This window comes from Macrobrachium nipponense, chromosome 11 (genome assembly GCF_015104395.2).
Source record: "Macrobrachium nipponense isolate FS-2020 chromosome 11, ASM1510439v2, whole genome shotgun sequence".
Classification (NCBI taxonomy): domain Eukaryota; kingdom Metazoa; phylum Arthropoda; class Malacostraca; order Decapoda; family Palaemonidae; genus Macrobrachium; species Macrobrachium nipponense.
Genome location: NC_061087.1, coordinates 10,107,977 through 10,125,512, shown reverse-complemented (window position 1 = coordinate 10,125,512; position 17,536 = coordinate 10,107,977). Strand labels below are relative to the sequence as shown.

At 39.0% G+C, this 17,536-nt stretch overlaps 1 protein-coding gene and 1 long non-coding RNA gene across 4 annotated transcripts in view; one reads left to right on the top strand and one right to left on the bottom strand.

The window, feature by feature from the left end:
- Positions 1-13,424, bottom strand: part of LOC135220949 (monocarboxylate transporter 12-like) — a 13,908-nt gene extending 484 nt beyond the window's left edge. Inside the window, exons 1-3 of the mRNA XM_064258647.1 lie at positions 9,187-13,424; positions 8,189-8,380; positions 1-923 (exon numbers count right to left, since the gene is read on the bottom strand). The exon at positions 1-923 is cut by the window's left edge and continues 484 nt beyond it. Coding sequence (XP_064114717.1) covers positions 757-923; positions 8,189-8,380; positions 9,187-9,700 — 873 coding nt within the window. The 5' untranslated portion in view covers positions 9,701-13,424 and the 3' untranslated portion in view covers positions 1-756. The remainder of the gene's footprint in view (positions 924-8,188; positions 8,381-9,186) is intronic.
- LOC135221946 (uncharacterized) overlaps positions 1-17,536 on the top strand; it is a 407,988-nt gene that overhangs the window by 329,091 nt on the left and 61,361 nt on the right. The window lies entirely within an intron of this gene.

The following is a 17,536-nucleotide window of genomic DNA, read 5'->3' as shown; positions in this document are numbered from 1 at the left end:
TGATTCCGCGTTGGCCGAGCCGAGAATCGAACTTCGGACCACCAGATTGGTAGCCGAGCGCGAAGTCCACTCGGCCAACGGGGAACTCGATTTGGCGTTTTAAAATCATTGGGCGGTTCTTGAGACTGGGCTTTCCTTATATCGTTGTGTTCTACGAATCCTTCATCTCGGACTTCTCAAAGCGCTGTATATATTGTTGGGTCTTAATGGAATACAATTTCTCTCTCTCTCTCTCTCTCTCTCTCTCTCTCTCTCTCTCTCTCTCTCTCTCTCTCTCTCTCTCTCTCTCTCCTTACTTGATTTTCAGTAAATTTTCGCTTTGGAATCCTGAATTATGAAAGTAAGAAAAATAATACTGGAAGTTGATTATTTTTTTATCCTGTCTTCTTTATTAAGGCAATTGTTGCAAATAACCTCGTGATGTTCATGCATTCCTCTACTTACAGTCCTTCGGCTCCTTTGTGTTGTTTTACGAAGTTATGAAAGTCTTTCCCACCTGCATGTTAAATTTCTTAGGTCTATATTTTCTTTATCGTCGACTTCCCAAATATTCTGGTCTGAGGAAAGAGGGAAACGAAAGGGTAATAACTAAAAAGGGTCTCGCATCTCGAAGCGAAGTACAAAATGATCAGTACCGTTGAAACCCCTGAGATGAACTGTCTAAAGCGCTTACATAGTCCAAAGAGGAAGAAAATAGGAAAGCTTGATCCAGTTCAGATTGAGAGGATATTAGGGAGATGACATTCATTGTCTTTTTTACTGAATATTCTTAGCTAATCTCTCGCTCGTTTCTTTCTTGGCTCTTCTCTCGTCGTATGCGATAGCAGAAGGCAGGCACAGGTACAAGATGAAAGTGATGAAAATCGTTCCAGCCAAGGTGCAAATGCTGGCTGTATAGCTGCCACTGACATCGCGTATGGCACCTGCAATATAAGGAAATAAATTCAAGATGAAAATAACTAAATGAATAAGTCAATAAATAAATAGGGAGGTAAGAAATGGCTGAATTTTAGATTTTATAAGATTGATGTTCTTAGTCTACGCAAGGCTCGAGGAAGAAGCATGTGCATAAGAAAGCAGTTGGCGTTTGTGTCATACTACTACTACTACTACTACTACTACTACTACTACTAATAATAATAATAATAATAATAATAATAATAATAATAATAATAATAATAATAATATCCTTTATTTCAGCTCAGGGCCATATACATGGAATATACAAAATACAGACAGTAACATACACGATCGAGATACATGAGACAACATGATAAGAAAATGAATAACCGGCACTTATCCACAAAACTGCTGAGGTAGCACAAAAGATAATAATCATAATACTGGTAATAACAGTAATAATATTGGTGAGAAAAAAAATGCATTGAGAGTTATAAAAGTTAGTGCACAGATTATATATAACTTAAATTTCAACTTGAGACCTTATATGGTTACAGTAGTCAGGTCCAGAGGGCTAAATACGAAAATTGAATGTAGAAAAACTTCAACTTGATATTAATCGCAGTAATAATGAAAAAGTAAAATATCAGCAATAAATATAATAATGGCAAAATCTGCAGATGACATCTTGCCAATAGAGAGATTAAGTCCTTTAAGGGACAAAGGCCTCATTTTCCCATCTTTCCCGCAATTTAGATTTTCTTCTTGCTTCACTCCTTAGGATGCTTTGTATGAGCGAGTTGCTGCCGTTTCTCATTCGGGTTACCAGACTGGACATTGTTCGCCTTACAATGATTTTTAAATTGTCCAGGTGGTTTTCTGTGAACATCTGTGTGGCGGAGTGGTAGCGGGGAGTGTTTGTGGGTCGTCTCAGAATGTCATTGTGCACAACAGTGATATGTTTCATGGTCTCTCGGGTATAGTTCGTCCAGAGGGAACACCCATAGATACTGTAGCAGTACAAGCGGAAGATCAGCAGTTTCACGTCTCGGTGACAGAAGGCAAACCTCCTTGCAATCATGTTGCCAGTTGCACATAGTTTACGACACTTCTGTTCAATGTCTACCGTATCTTTTAGGTCGTCGGTGATAATGTGACCCAAATAAGGAAATTCATGCACAAATTCCAGCCGATGGTTTCCGAGGAAAATTTGTGGTTCTGCAATATGCTTAAGCGATCTCGGCAGTAGCGACATGCTCTGGGTCTTGGTTTCGTTGTAGATTATATCAAATTCCTCTGCATATTGGCGGCAAGTGTCGATGAGTCGTTGGAGACCTCGCACTGATGGGGAAATCAGAACCATATCGTCGGCGTAACAGAGGTTGTTTATAGTTGTTTCATTGACAGTGCATCCGATTGGGAGTGAGTTCAGTTTGACATTCAAGGCATCTGTGTACGTATTAAACAGGTATGGAGAGAGAATCCCCACTTGCCGAAGCCCGTTTAGGGAGCCGAGGTGCACGATAATACGTTACCCCATTTGACATAGAATTCCTGTGTGGAGAACCAGCAATGTAAAATGCCAATTGGATATAGGTGTGTGCCCCTTTTATGCTGCTTCAGGAAGAGCTTCAGGTAGTTTACTCTGTCAAATGCTTTTCTCACATCTACAAAACAAAGGAAAACGGGAGAGGCTAATGATAGGTAGTAGTTCAGCAATTCTTTCAGTATGTACGTAGATGCAGGTGTCGGTTGAGTGGTTTGCTTTAAACCAGAACTGGTTGTCAGTGGTGTGTAGAAAGGGGAGAAGTCTCACTAGAAGAACCGACTCAAGTATCTTCGATGCGATCGTTGTGATTGCAATCGGCCGGTAATTGCCAGGGTCAGCTGCATCCTTTAGCTTGTTTTTGATTAATGGTATCAAGTGAACTACGAGTAGGGAGTCTGGAAGAAACTGGTGAATTATGCGCGCTTTGAATAGGGCAGCTAGCAAAATGTAAATTATCGGATGGCAGAATTTGAAAGCCTCTGCGGGAAGACCATCACAGCCGGGCGATTTATTATTAGGTAGGCTGTTTATGGCATCACTGATGTTACCTGGCGTAATACGGTCTGCAAAATGCAATTGAATGTTGTCAGTAAGGAGGCTATCTACATCCCTTCTGGAATCTTGATCATTTATGCAATTCAGGATATTGTTGAAGTGATCTCCCCACATACTTGTGATAGCTTCGTCTCCGACTGTTTCCCCTACTCTCTGTGATAGCTTTTAAGGTTTGGGATTTAAGGACTGAATATCTTTCCAAAGACGAGGATAATCACCAGATTCTAAGTTTCTAGACATTGCATCGGCTCTTAGTTGTTTTTTATTTAACCTGCAGTGCTTAAGAGCAAGTTTGAACTGAGCTCTCGCCTGGCTCATTAGTAATGCAGTGTGTCCTTCCCTCGGGCTACCATTTTGCCTCCACAGTAAAAACATTTCTCGTGAGTATGTATACAGATCTTTAACCAGGTCATTCCAGGTATATTACGAGAATTACCTTGACGAAATCTATAGGCAGTCCTCCCCGAAGCAAGCATAGCGGAGATTATGTTCGAATAGAATTTCATCAGATTCCCTCCGTGTGGTGGTCATTTCTACAATTTGTGTTGGACAAAGTAAGGCGTAAGGGCGTCGCCGGTTGAAACTATTGACCGCAACCTGGTTTCCGTGGTCGCCCTAAAGTATCTGGTTTTCTGTTGGTTTTTAAAGACCCAGTTTACCGCTGGTGGACGGTCAGTTAGGGGTTTCACGGTAGGGAGGGATGGGGTACTGAATGACTCCTGTAATGGGATGTGATCGAAACCCGTTGCAAGATCGTAGCGAATATTGCAGGTCATAATAGAATCATGAAGTTGTGGAGATGTGATGCAGTGGTCCAGCCAGGAGGTTGTAATAGCGTCCGCTCTATTATGTACATATGAATAGGAGGAGGGAGGGAGGAGCATTACATTGCTAATTTGGAGAGCATGATTTTGACAGAAGCGAGTAAGTTCATTATAAAATTGTTTTGTGGGGTTAAAATTAAGGTCCCCGATTATACAAATATGATCAGCAGGAGAATTATAAATAATACGTGTAACTCCCCTAGGATCATGCAGTAATGATCAAAATTATTGTTATTTTTCCCATGGCATATAAACATTAATTATTAGGATTTTAGAGTTCCCTACTGTCATTTGAAGCCCAGCAATCAGTCACTCCTGTAGGTCATCACCTTTATCATATTGTCTAACGATTTGTGCCACAGGAAAGAAAGGCCCTCTTTCGGGCGACTGGCTATGATTTCATCTGTAACTTGCATCGATGAAGTCGAGAAGGTTTTGAAGTCTTCATGAATTGAATCGCAGATGACAAGGTCATGTGGCCAGAGGAGCGTTTCTTGCAATGCAATGATGCCTTTGAAGTTTTTGCAGACCATGTTTAGGAGAGGAATGTTACGCTTGAGGCCAAAAATATTCCAAGAGATTATGTTTAATGTATCCATGGCTGCTCACGAAGATGGGAGATGAATGCGCTGATCATTTGGGTGGATTGGGGGTTAGCCAGGGGGAGTGGGCAGTCACTCGCAGTGGGGGTTGGCTGGCATTTGCGGTGGAAATGACCCTGGTTGGAGTGTCAGTATGTTCCCCTGGGGTTGGTTGGTCCCGGATTAGGTTATATCTTGAAACTAATATATTAGGACCGAAATTCTCTCCTTTAAGAATGTCGAGGTGTTGAAATAGGCAGGAAATCGTGTAAGCCACTTTATGTTTACTTCTGCATGGGAGTTCGTGAGAGATGAGTGGGTCAGAGCCAGTGAGAAACTTGACTCTCTCCACTATGGCGTCTAGCGTCACCAATGAGCGCAAATTGTGAATTACTACGTGACATCTCTTCTCAGGTGTCGGGCAAGGTGAAACACGAATGTTGGGCTCCGGTCCAGCGGCCAAACGAGAGGCTCTTCTCTTCTTTCTGCTTGTTTGTATCTGCCAGCCGCCAGACCCCTCATGATCACTCTAGCATCAGCATCTACGATGGGGGTTTCGGGGGGAGAGATAGGATGGGGAGGATCACGAGGGCTGGTAATCATCACCGGAGTACCTTCCACCGGAGGCACTGGGGAGGGAGAAGAGGTTGGGAGACCAACAGTCCCCTCAGGACGGCCTATAGATGATGGGGGCACTTTCGTGTTGCTGGGAGGCAAGGAAAAACTGGATGCCGTATTCATAGGAGTCTGTCTGGTGGCTATCTGCGATTGTCTAACGATCCCTGCACTCCTTTGATCGCATCCCAGATCTGTGTGAGATTATTTGTTTCCACCGTTTTAAGACTGTCTAGGGATTCCTGTAGTCCCTTGGGACTGTCTAGGGATTCCTGTAGTCCCTTGATCACGTCCCAGATTCTTGATAATTTATCATTTTTTCCGAGTTTTTTCCAATTATTTCTGAAAGGGATTTTGCTGTTTGGAAGGCATTTTCTGCCGTGTGGTACACCGCAGGTAGGCTTAGGTCAGCAGGCCCCTTTGGAGGCAGATTGTAAGGGTCATCGGCGTGGATTTCCACCGAGCAGGTCCTTACCCACTAGTGATAGCCACTTAGTGATATAAGATATTTTCTTGTGAGAGGACAAGTTTTTCGCGGATCGCACCTTGAGAATGCTGTCTGGTATCAGACCTTTGCATTTCGTATATGCAACGTTGATTTCCTCATCGGATAAGACTTCACTGACAGATTGTATAGCGGACTCGACATCGGAACGGTTCGATTGGTATTGTATAAAGTACGGAACTTGTGTGTGGGGCACAGGCACCGGTAGGTGCCAGGGCCACTTACGCAACGGTTGGAGGTTGGTCGGATGACATTTTTGTGGTAAGGGAAGTGTCAAGCACTAACACATACACTGCATTCTTTTACCCATTTCCCCGGACCAATAGGCCTCGAGTAGCTGTGATTTGAAAGATTTCTAAGGCACTGATTGAAGCAGAAAGAATATTAGTATATCTGTATTTGCACAACACTCTTCGGTTTACACGCCGGGTATTACGTAGAGACGCTATTAACGAAATATAAGTAAAACCGATGTTATTGCACAGGTTAGATTTTGTTCGTGTCCTAAGAAATAATTAATGAAAAAGTTCTGAAATAAACTGATAAACTTGGCTGATAATATCGGTGTTTCAATTAGGCCAGCAAGAATTTGTCAAGTTATACTGCAAAACTGTAGTGTCAAACAAAGCTTATGCGTTTACCTGTTTTGTTTCAAATTTCAGGGACTTGTATCATATCAATGTGCTTGTTAAAATTTACTGCAATTAATGTCAAAAGACATTTATAAGTGTCTCTTTTTGAGCACTTGGATATTAATCAACAGTGTCGCAGTTAGGACTGAAAAGGGCGCGCGTTTAACAGCCTCGGGTAAAATATATATATATATATATATATATATATATAGTATATATCTATATATAGATATTATATATATTATTATTTATTATATTATATAATATAATATAGATATTATATAATAATATATATATATATATATATAATGTGTGTGTGTGTGTGTGTTGTGTGTTGCGCGCCGGCGCTCCATATATGTTACCCGAGGCCGTAAAAAAAAAAAAGCGCGTCCTTTTCAGTCCTAACTGTGACACTGTTGATTAAATCCAAGTGCTTAATAAGAGACACTTATAAATGTGGTTTTGACATTAATTGCTGTAAATTTTAACAAACACATAGATATGATATAAGTAAATTTTAACAAACACACTCAGATGTGATATATATATATATATATATATATATATATTATATATTATATATATATATATATATATATATATAGTATGTGTGTGTATATATAGATATATATATATATATATATATATATATATATATATATATATATATATATATATATATATATATATATTAACCTGCTCTTCCATATAGGGGACAACGGAATCAATCGAGCAGGTATGTTTGTGTGTGTGTGTGTGTGTGTGTGTTTGGACCTCTATGTCAGTAATTCCATTCTTACTGTACGCAGTAAGTGACCAGAGTTCAGCGCTGCCCGCCCCCTCTTCGCTACCCCCAGCTCGTTTTTCAAAATATGCCTGTCCCTAAGCAGTGGATTATGCACCAGGTGATTAGTAGACTGTGGTATCACAAGCAGAGACTAATAACCTCGTACCAAAAAGATTATTGTTCAACCGGAAAGTTAACAGCAGCCTGTTAACTTTCCGGGAGACATACTACTCTTGGTTATGATGCAAGAAGTCAGAGACAGGACATCGTGGGTTAAGAAAATGAGGCGCAAATCGATTAGGGATGAGGAATATTTGCAGATGATACAATTCTGAAAACGTGTGGTAAAAAGAAACTGCAGATGCCAGGAAAAGTTTGAAAGTGTTTACGAGAGGTAAAAGAATCTACAGTAACTTTGTATGCAAGAGTAAGATGATGAGGGTAAATGGAATCTAGGATGATGGAACGACGATTGTTATTATATAGATGTTGAAAGAATTGAAATGGCGGTTGAGCCAGCTCCTCTTTATGAAAGGAAGTGTGGCTGTTGAATGCAAAGTAAAGAAAAGCTTTGAAGCTGTTAGAATGAATTGGTGGCGTAATATATGTGAAGTACGAATGATTCAAAGGAAAAGAAATACGCCGATACATAGAAGTGGTAGATGTGTTAGAGAAACGATGGCCCAGTCTGTTTTGAAATGGTTTGGTCCAGTGAAAGAACGAAAGAGAATAATATTATGAAACGAGTGCCTAATTTGACATTACTTTTAGGAAGACGGAGATGAAGACAGAAAATATAACTCAAATAGAAAGAAAGAGTTATTGGAAAGGAGGGCTCTAAGTATCAAGGAAACGCGGGAGTGCATGCTATATGTAGATGGATGGAATGGTTGTGTGTGTGTGTGTATAGAGAGAGAGAGAGATGGGGGGGGGTGGGGGGGGGGGGGGGGGGGGTGTTTAGGGGTGGGACGGGGTTCGACATGCAGTTGATGAGCCTTCTCTGATGCCGTGAAAGTTTTATGCATAGGGGAGTCTTCATGAATGAACAGTTGAATTATCAGTAGAACAGTAACAATTGGGTAGGTCTTGTTAAAAAACTACCCTTGTTATACGAAACAACTTCATGTTGTGGAGGCCACGTCTATATACATATGAGAGTGTTAGCGTATGCGTAATTCAGAAATATTTTAAGCATTCAGATCACGAACTGGCGTGTACACCTCTGAAGCGAAATACTTACCGACAAGTGGTCCACACGAAAGGAACCAAAAGCTGCTGGTGCAAGACGTAAGTCCTATTTCTGCCATGAGCTTTTCCCTGCCAACGTACTTCACCATGACGAGGTTGAAGAGCCCCATGTAGATGCCGACTCCTAAGCCCCAGAGGCCCATCACGACTTGGATCGAGGTCAGGTCATTCAGGAAACAGAAGACTTGTGGGCAAGACGAAAAAAGGAAGTTGATTCGATATTTGCAAGACTTCTCATTCAACAAACATTCGTTGTTACAGATTAAAGATAGGATTGAATACAGTTTTGTGAACAGAAATACCTTGGAAATTATTAAAAGAGTACAAACGAACATGGCAAGACTGATAAGAGAACGTTCTTTTGAAATATTTGGCCCTGAGCATAAGGATTCTAGAGTTAATTGCTTAGTGTAGGTTGATTCTGATATGCTGGGAGCTACTGCCGAATATTCTAAAGATATTAAAAGAATTATTAATGACCTTTCTGTATATTCTACTAACCATCAAAACATGATATTGAGGAGTAAACCCCATGGTATATCAAATAACCCATAGCTTGTTCGTTTTATCAGATTTGTAGGTAACAGATCTTTCTTTTCAGTTTAGATTTAAATCGTGGATTTTCTTTACTTTTGATATATTTTCTTAATTGACAAAAAACTCTGCATAGCTGATTAGGTTTAACTTGTAATTAAGAGCCATAATATGTCAGTTTCCACATTATAGTTTTTTTCTGTTATCAGAGTGGAGGACAGAGAGTCATGCATGGCATAAATAGTAGAATTTTCATTTCACAATTCTACTTTCCCACTCAAAGTGTTGGAAGAAGCCTAAGATGAAGAAAAAGAAATCTGAAAGAAGAATGAAGCAGATAACTCAAACTTCGGCCTAAAAATTTTTATCGTGGATTCTCAGCTAATATGCATTCGGTCTCTATGAGAAATAAATATTCACGTTAATAATCAGTCAAAATAACAAAAATAAACTTACCAACGGAGAGGATAACGGTAAGCAGAGTGCCAAACATGTAGGCCAGCCGCATGTTGAAATGTGGGAGATCAGCCAAGACGGAGACGAGGAGCCTTGTAGCGAGATTTGTTAAGCCAGAGATAGTCATACCTGCAGCAGCGTCTTCGACTGAGAATCCAGCCTCCTGCATCGCGAAGGGCATGATGTTCAGGAAGTTGAGGTAACCGATTACATTAAACGTCCCGCCAACGGCGACAATGACGGCCACCGGAGACTTCATGAGTGTCAGGTTTTTTAACGTGTTTTTCAGTATCCTCAGAACCAGCTGAAGGCCTCCTGCCCTATCCAACTTTTTCGGTTCAACTCTAGGATTCTTCGAATGCCATTCTCTAGGGTGAAAGACAGCAGCTCCTAAGCAGCCATGGAGAATGAAGCCACTTAGTATGATGATGGCTCCCTTATGGGCAAATTCACTCTGTAACTGCGTGATGAGTAGTGGACCTATTATCTGTCCAGCTGAAACCCCAGAAGACATTATGGCATTAGCAACTCCAAGGCGTTTCTTGAAGTAGTGGGGGACTATGGAGTACGTCAGGCATCCTATGATTCCGCTACCTGTGAATGAATGATGGAATAAATGAAATGCTCCATCACATATGACTACTCAAGATGTGAACACAACAGGATTGAGCGGTAGTTTTTGTCACTCAGACCATTGACCATTACGCTGATGCTTTTGAGAGTTAAGTATATCTTAGTTTTACCAGACCACTGAGCTGATTAACAGCTCTCCTAGGGCTGGCCCTAAGGATTAGATATTTTTACGTGTCTAGGAACCAATTGGTTACCTAGCAATGGGACCTACAGCTTATTATGGGATTCGAACCACATTGTATCGAGAAATTAATTCTATCACCGGAAATAAATTCCTCTGGTTCCGCGTTGGCCGAGCCGAGAATCGAACTTCGGACCACCAGATTGGTAGCCGAACGCGAAATGCACTCGGCCAACGTGGAACTACCCATATGAGAGGAAACCAGTAATTGCCGCAGGCTGTCTAGTTCCCCTTCAATGGCGTCACTAACCGGGACAGGTGGAGCTGTGGGCACTGTACCTCCTGCCAAGACAGACTTGGGATCTACCGCCAGCTTAACATATTCACGACTGAGCTTGTCCTTTTGGCGAAAGTCACTTAGACTTGACTTAATATTCCTTTACGTCATTAGCAAATGCTTAAGAGTATTGATACATTTATCCATTGGGTAGCCCTTAGCAACTGTCAGTTTCCATAAATTTTGCCTAGGCACGAACGCGAAAATGTTGGATGTGATTTTCGTTGATTTTTCTTATTCTTTTTTCACAAAAGTAACCGTTCGATCCTGCTGAGTTTTATCCTTTAGGACAAGTAGCAATATAGGAATTTTGAGAAGTGTTGTTGTTCTTGCATTTCTAATCTAACGCCAGTCCCTCATTGTACTCCTAAGGATATTCATTCATTTAAGTAAATTGACTGGTAGATAGCATAACACCTTGCTGGTCCCTGGTCACATGAATGCAATTATTGTGGGGCTTGTGCATAACCTAGTGCTCACCATCATGATGAGCCTGACCCGACTTCTGGGACGCCTCCCTCAAACTCTTCCTCTCCCTTTATACCTCTTTTTCTCCTTACAATTTTCTCGCATTCTCACGACTTAAGGCTGAAATCTCTTCGGAAGGTTAGACTCGATTTTCATCCACATTTGAAGCTGTTCCAGTTTCCTTAACTTTAAATAATAATAGCAATAACAATAATCGAGTAATCAGATACAGCGCAGGAGTAGTGGACCCGTAATCAGATACAGCTCAGGAGTTGTGGAGTGGGCCAAGGCTGAACTCCACAGCATAGACCCGAAAACTAGGAAACACATGACAATACACCAAGCACTACACCCTAGAGCAAATGCAGACTATACACAACACGAAAGGAAGGAGGGAGAGGGCTACTAAGCTTAGAGGACTTCAACATCGAGAGCAATATCTGAAAACCAGTGAAGACGAGTGGCTATGGAGCGCATCCGAAGAAGGACTGATAAAACTAGACGAGGACCCAGAAATATACAGAGACAGGAGAAAAACAAACAGAACAGAGGAATGGCACAACAAACCAATGCACAGACGGTACATGAGACAGACTAAAGAACTGGCAAGCTATGAAACATGGCAGTGGCTACAGAGGGGAGAACTCAAGAAGGAAAAAGAGGGAATACAACGGCGGCACAAGATCAGGCACTAAAAACCAGAAATGTTCAAAGAACGATAGATAGAAATAACATCTCGCCCATATGTAGGAAGTGCAGTATGGAAAACGAGACCCTAAACCACATAGCAAGCGAATGTCCAGCACTTGCACAGAACCAGTACAAAAAGTCTTGATTCAGTAGCAAAAGCCCTCCATGGAAGGCTGTGTAAGAAACACCAGCTAGCTTGGAGTAATAACTGGTACTAACACCAACATGAGAGATTGACAGAAAACGATTAGGCAAAGATCCTCTGGGACTATGGTATCAGAACAGATAGGGTGATATGTGCCAAAAAACCAGACGTGACGTTGATTGCCAAAATTAAGAAGTCAGTATCACTCATTGATGTCGCAATACCATGGGACACCAGAGTAGATGAGAAAGAAAAAGAAAAAATTAATAAGTATCAAGACCTGAAAATAGAAATAAGAAGGATATGGGATATGCCAGTGGAAATTGTACCCATAATCATTGGAACACTAGGCACAATCCCAAGATCCCTGAAAAGGAACCTGGAAAAACTAGACGCTGAAGTAGCTCCAGGACTCATGCAGAAGTGTGTGCTACTAAAAACAGCGCACATAGTGAGAAAAGTTGTGGACTCTTGAGGAGACAGGATGCAAACCGGGACCCCACACTATAAAAACCTCCCAGTCGAATAGGATGACTGCGATAGAAAAAATAATAATAGTAATAATAATTAGCTTTTATATGCAATAGATCATATGACTAGAAGGCACTAGTTTTACACCATGCATCTCCACCTATATATATAATCAATCACTGCAGCACAAAATTGGTTATGGACTTCCAATCAACTAGTGACCTTGAAAAGTCAAAGTCAGAATTACTGGGCGAAAATATTGCTAAGTCCCAAGTTATGTAAAAAATAATTATTATAAAGCTCAGAAAAAATGAAATGTTAATCTTCAAATAGACTTCCGATATAGGAAAAAAAAAGAGTTAAGCTCAAAAATATTCAGATAAAATAATCACTCTCCATTATGCCTATCAAACAACTTTTCTGAACATCAGATAAGAATTAAATTTAAAAGGCAAAAACTTTTGTCCAATTGAAAGTAGTTCAAGGTAGAAAAAAAATATTCTGATAAACCACCAACATCTAAGTTTTCATCTCTCATTTTCAATCAAGATAAAAAAGAAGCAACCTGTAAAGTGACCTGTGACCCTCAAAATTAGGTCAAGATGAAAAATACTTACTAGCTCTCCGGGTACTTACTAAATACTAGATTTCATCGATATCAGAGGAAAAAACTACATAGAACCTTTAGCATTGTATTTGACCTGGAAAATTAGAGCAAGTAAAAATACCTCAAACAATACCTTCGACTCTTTCTGGAATTCAAAAGACCAAATACCTGTTATCATACTTCCTGGGATAAGCAAGAAAATTTTTAGATTGTGGCTTTAATTTTACCTTCATGATTACTTTAGTAAAAAAAAAATGTAAGGAATTTAATCACCAGCCCACAATTTCAACCAAATCAGAAGTAAAAAAGAAAAAAAAGAAAGGAGAGGTGCGAGCAAGGGTGGTTATCAAAGAAGGAAACTAGAAAATACGTGCAATTACGTACAAAGTAATAACTTACCAATAAATTCGAATAAAAATTGTTATTAATGATATAGCATTGTCTCTTTTCTGGACACCTGCGGAAGCAGCGATTTCTCGTTACGAGCTTAAGATTTCAAAGCATTAATATCTTGCACGCTTCACAATTAGTTTCAGATCTGGTCTTAAATATATATCTTCATGCCCCCTTATTTTGGCGTTTTCTGCAAAGACGTCTCTAATTACAACTACAGTTTTTGAAATATTTGTCTTTCAGCAATCTTCTTTTCTTCCTCTAGCATTTTTTTTTAAATAATAACATATTACTTTTAATTAATATTTTTCTCTTTGTAACGCACGATTCGTTGGGTCATGGAAAGACCCTGAGGTACAAAATACCTATACTCTGTCTTTTTCCATCTGTCCATCCGCCTGTGGTGTTTGCGTATGGTAACACTGCGTCCCGGGCTTTAGATAGTTACATTCAGCTTACATTCAACAATTATAATAATATCCTATTCCGAATATTAACTGTGTAATTTGCTTACAGTAAATTATTAAAACACTTTTCAGTTGCAAATGTACACCCAGATATCCTTTTATTTACCTAAACTTACACATAGCTTAACTATCTGAAGCCCAGGACGCAGTGTTGCCATACGCAAACAGCACAGGCGGATGGACAGATAGGAAAAAAAACAGAGTATAGTAAATGCAAAATCGAGTTTTTGGCTGCAACATGTGCCTCGAAACCAGTCTTGTCTTGAAGTAAAGATATACAAAACCTGATGACTCTCCTAACGAACTCAAAGTACGTTTTAGGTGAGAGACCTCGGAAGTTCGACGTAGATATAAATTATTATTCCAACTAGTTTTGAATCCGATGGGTGATTCAAGTCCATTAATGTCATGAAGTACAGTAAACAAAACCGTCTCCCCTTTTACCTGCACCTGTAATAAAAGAATGCATTGTATATTATATATATATATATATATATATATATATATATATATCTATATATATATATATATATATATATATTATATATATATATATATATATATACATACATATAATTTGTAATGAGATTGTGGTATAGCCGAAAAACAGAGATGGTGAAAAAAAGCGGTCCCTATCTTTCCCATTTATTTCATATATATTTGTTTCAGTAGCCATGTATACCTACTATTTACGCTACAAACAGTTTTTTAATTGCCACTTAATTAAGAAAGCTTTAATGGTCTGAAGAAGAAAACACTTATGATTACCGTTGATGAAGGAGATAAAGATGAGAAGAATCCATGGCGACTCAGCGAACGCAGTAACAACAACTCCCGTGAATATCATGAAGGTGCCCAAGAAGGCTGTGGACTGAATCCAAATTCATCGACGAGGGCATTTATGAAAATACCCGATAGCGTCATCGTAAATCCCAACAGATTGAAAATCCAAAAGGAGAAAATTGCGGAGGTCCCCAGGCTCAACAGAAATTTCGAGTAAAGTATCCCAAAACATGGAGTAATGGTGTTGACCATCATCTGCAATATAAGAGAGACCGGGCAAATTTATTTTATCTATATGTGTGTGTGTGCACTTGTGGTATTTTTTATTAAGACAAGCTCTCTCCAGTCTAATATGATATATACCTTCAAGACTAAAGTTATGGGTAAAAGACAAAAATCGTAGTTATGCTACTCCTTTTATTTATTTACTGCCGACAGTTCTTTCATACACTATATATATATATATATATATATATATATATATATATATATATATATTATATTATATATATATATATGTATATATATGATTATTATATACCAATATATTACAATATATATATATATATACTATAACGTATATATATATATATATATAATATATATATATATATATATATTGTCATGGTAATACTGATATCTCAGAAGCGCTAGTGTTAGAACCAGTGCTACATAAAGATCAGGGCCACCACCATACAAAAAAATTTAGATAAAAATAGACTATGAAAATGAACACTCCAGCTCGAAGTAAATAGTTTGACTATGTTTCCCCTTCCAGTAGCAATATATATATTATATATATATCATATATATATATATATATAATATATGTATGTATGATGTATGTATGTATATATGCAACTGTAATAGCCACAATGCCCATCCAAGGGCATCCAGAAAAGAGCAAAGAATTCAAGAAGTTAAGAGGGCATTGTGGCTATTACAGTTGCAAAAGTATCTGGTAAAAAAAGTGACCAGTAGATTCTACACACACACACACACACATATATATAATACATTTAAGGAACGCTTTTGAATCTCTTCTTAGCCGTAAGTCGAAAACTCTGAAGGAAAAGGTGAAAATTGTTGCTATATTGTTCCATCATTTTATTCTTGCCTGCTTACAACCGTTTCAGCCATGAACTCAGGCTATCATGAGGGCTACAGTGGATCTACAGTGGAACTATGCTCAAATATTTAAGCGAGTACAGGTCATCATTGAAAGGTTAAGATAAGAATCTGAATAAATTGCAAGATTAACATAGAGATTTCACTGCTCAAAACGATTCTCCATGAAGATTCAAAAGATTCTCTATGAGTCTTTGGAATGTCTTTATAAATTATCACATATATTTGGAGTCTTGCTTTCATCATTAAATTTTTACCAGACACGTCCATATTTTTGAAAGGTAAGGAATTCAGACCAAAACCAAACGAGTAAAGCAAATATTAAGTTTCTGAATCTGAAAGTTAGTGTTATCTTAACGCTGAAATTTAACTCTCATGAACGCGTGCGAACTTCTGAATCGCGGTACGAGAAAAATCTAATTAGGTAATATGAAAATCACATAAGAGATTGATTCGTCAAAGAATAGAAAGTAAAACGAAAACTTTTTTTATTTCTTTTGAAGGGTAAATGACACTGTATGCTGACCGTAGTTGTCGTGGTACGTGATATCTAGGAAAAATTTTTGCAGTGATAGCAAACGAAAACTGGGCGCTCGAGCAGTATCAGAAATTGGAATGTCAGTAACTTCAAATGGCTTTAAAGTAAACGCTGTACAAAGAATTTGTCTTTGCCTACTACACATTTTCATGAATTGAAGATCAGCCTTGAAACAAGGAACGGTTTTTTCCCTCCCCCTTGTATCATAACCTTGAAGAAAACTCTGAAGTCTTTCTATTGGCCAGTCGTTTACGTTTCGCCGTATCTACTAGAATCATTCCTATAATCATTCTACTCTTTAACAAGTGAGTCGCCAACGCGTTACGTAGAATACTACATTCAAGATTATTTGTTTCTCAGAGAGAGTTGTTTGTAGTAAAGGAAAAATTACTTTTCTCATTGACTACAGAGGACATGAAACGATGCGGATGGGTACACTTTGTGCCAGAAGGAATTCTGTGGCTTTCTAGTGAATGCGCATAATCGTTGTGTAGAAGCACCCTGGCTCAAACTAGCGCAAGTTATGACTGTAAATTGTTACGAGATTCAAGTGGAAATCATTTTAGCCCGATGCCCACTTCAAGTTAGAAAAACTACTGACGGATGATATTTACAGTAAAAAGAATTAGAAAAAAACTCTTAAATATTCTCAGAGTAAGAGGAATTGTAATGCAATATCTTTTAGATAATGAGCTTGTACGCTCGATGAGAAATATTGGTAGTGAATACCTTCCTTTGGCTGAACAACTCACGCTATGAGGAGCGCTAAGATGTAATTGCAAGTCCTGGCTATATTAGAAGCGCAGGTGTATTACACGACTTCATAAGCATTTAAAACTAAAAGAGCTCGAATGTCTAGACAACTTCAGTGTTTATGTGCATCTTATATTTATTATTATTATTATTATTATTATTATTATTATTATTATTATTATTACAAGGAAAAGCTTGTTGAAAGCAAGAAAGAGGCGGTGAAACGAAGGGTGAGGTCTGACCCTAAGGCGAACAGTGAAGAAACATTTGTAATTGCAGAAAGCGGTAGGAATCAGGGAAACACGGAGGTAAATGAAAATTTCTATATCTTGCAGTGGAGAGAAAGAGAACTTCGCCAAACCAAAGGATGTGTACCCGGGTCGAGACGCCAAGTTCCTATACCAGGGACGTGGCGCACCGTCAGCAGTCCGCTTGTCTGGACGAGGGCCCTTAGTGAGTTATTGAGTCTGGTTTTCAACGCGAAGTCTGGACGTGGAGGAGACCGTTTCCGGTTGAGTATCTGTGTGAAACGCAGAGATAATACAAGGGTAGCTAAACAACGCATTGCCTTTAATAACTGTTATAGGAGGATATTTTCGAAAGAGCTTGAACTTCTCTTTGTAATGTGAACGTTATGGTAAATGCTCCGACATTCCACAACATCTTTTTATTACTTTAAAAAGCAGGCTTAACAGTTCCGTTGCTGATACGTCCTTGCTGGAACTGAACTAGAACAGTACAATTTTCCCATTTCCTTATATTCTTCCAACTTAAAACGCACACATTTCGTTAAATGCGTTGGAAAGGAAAATTACC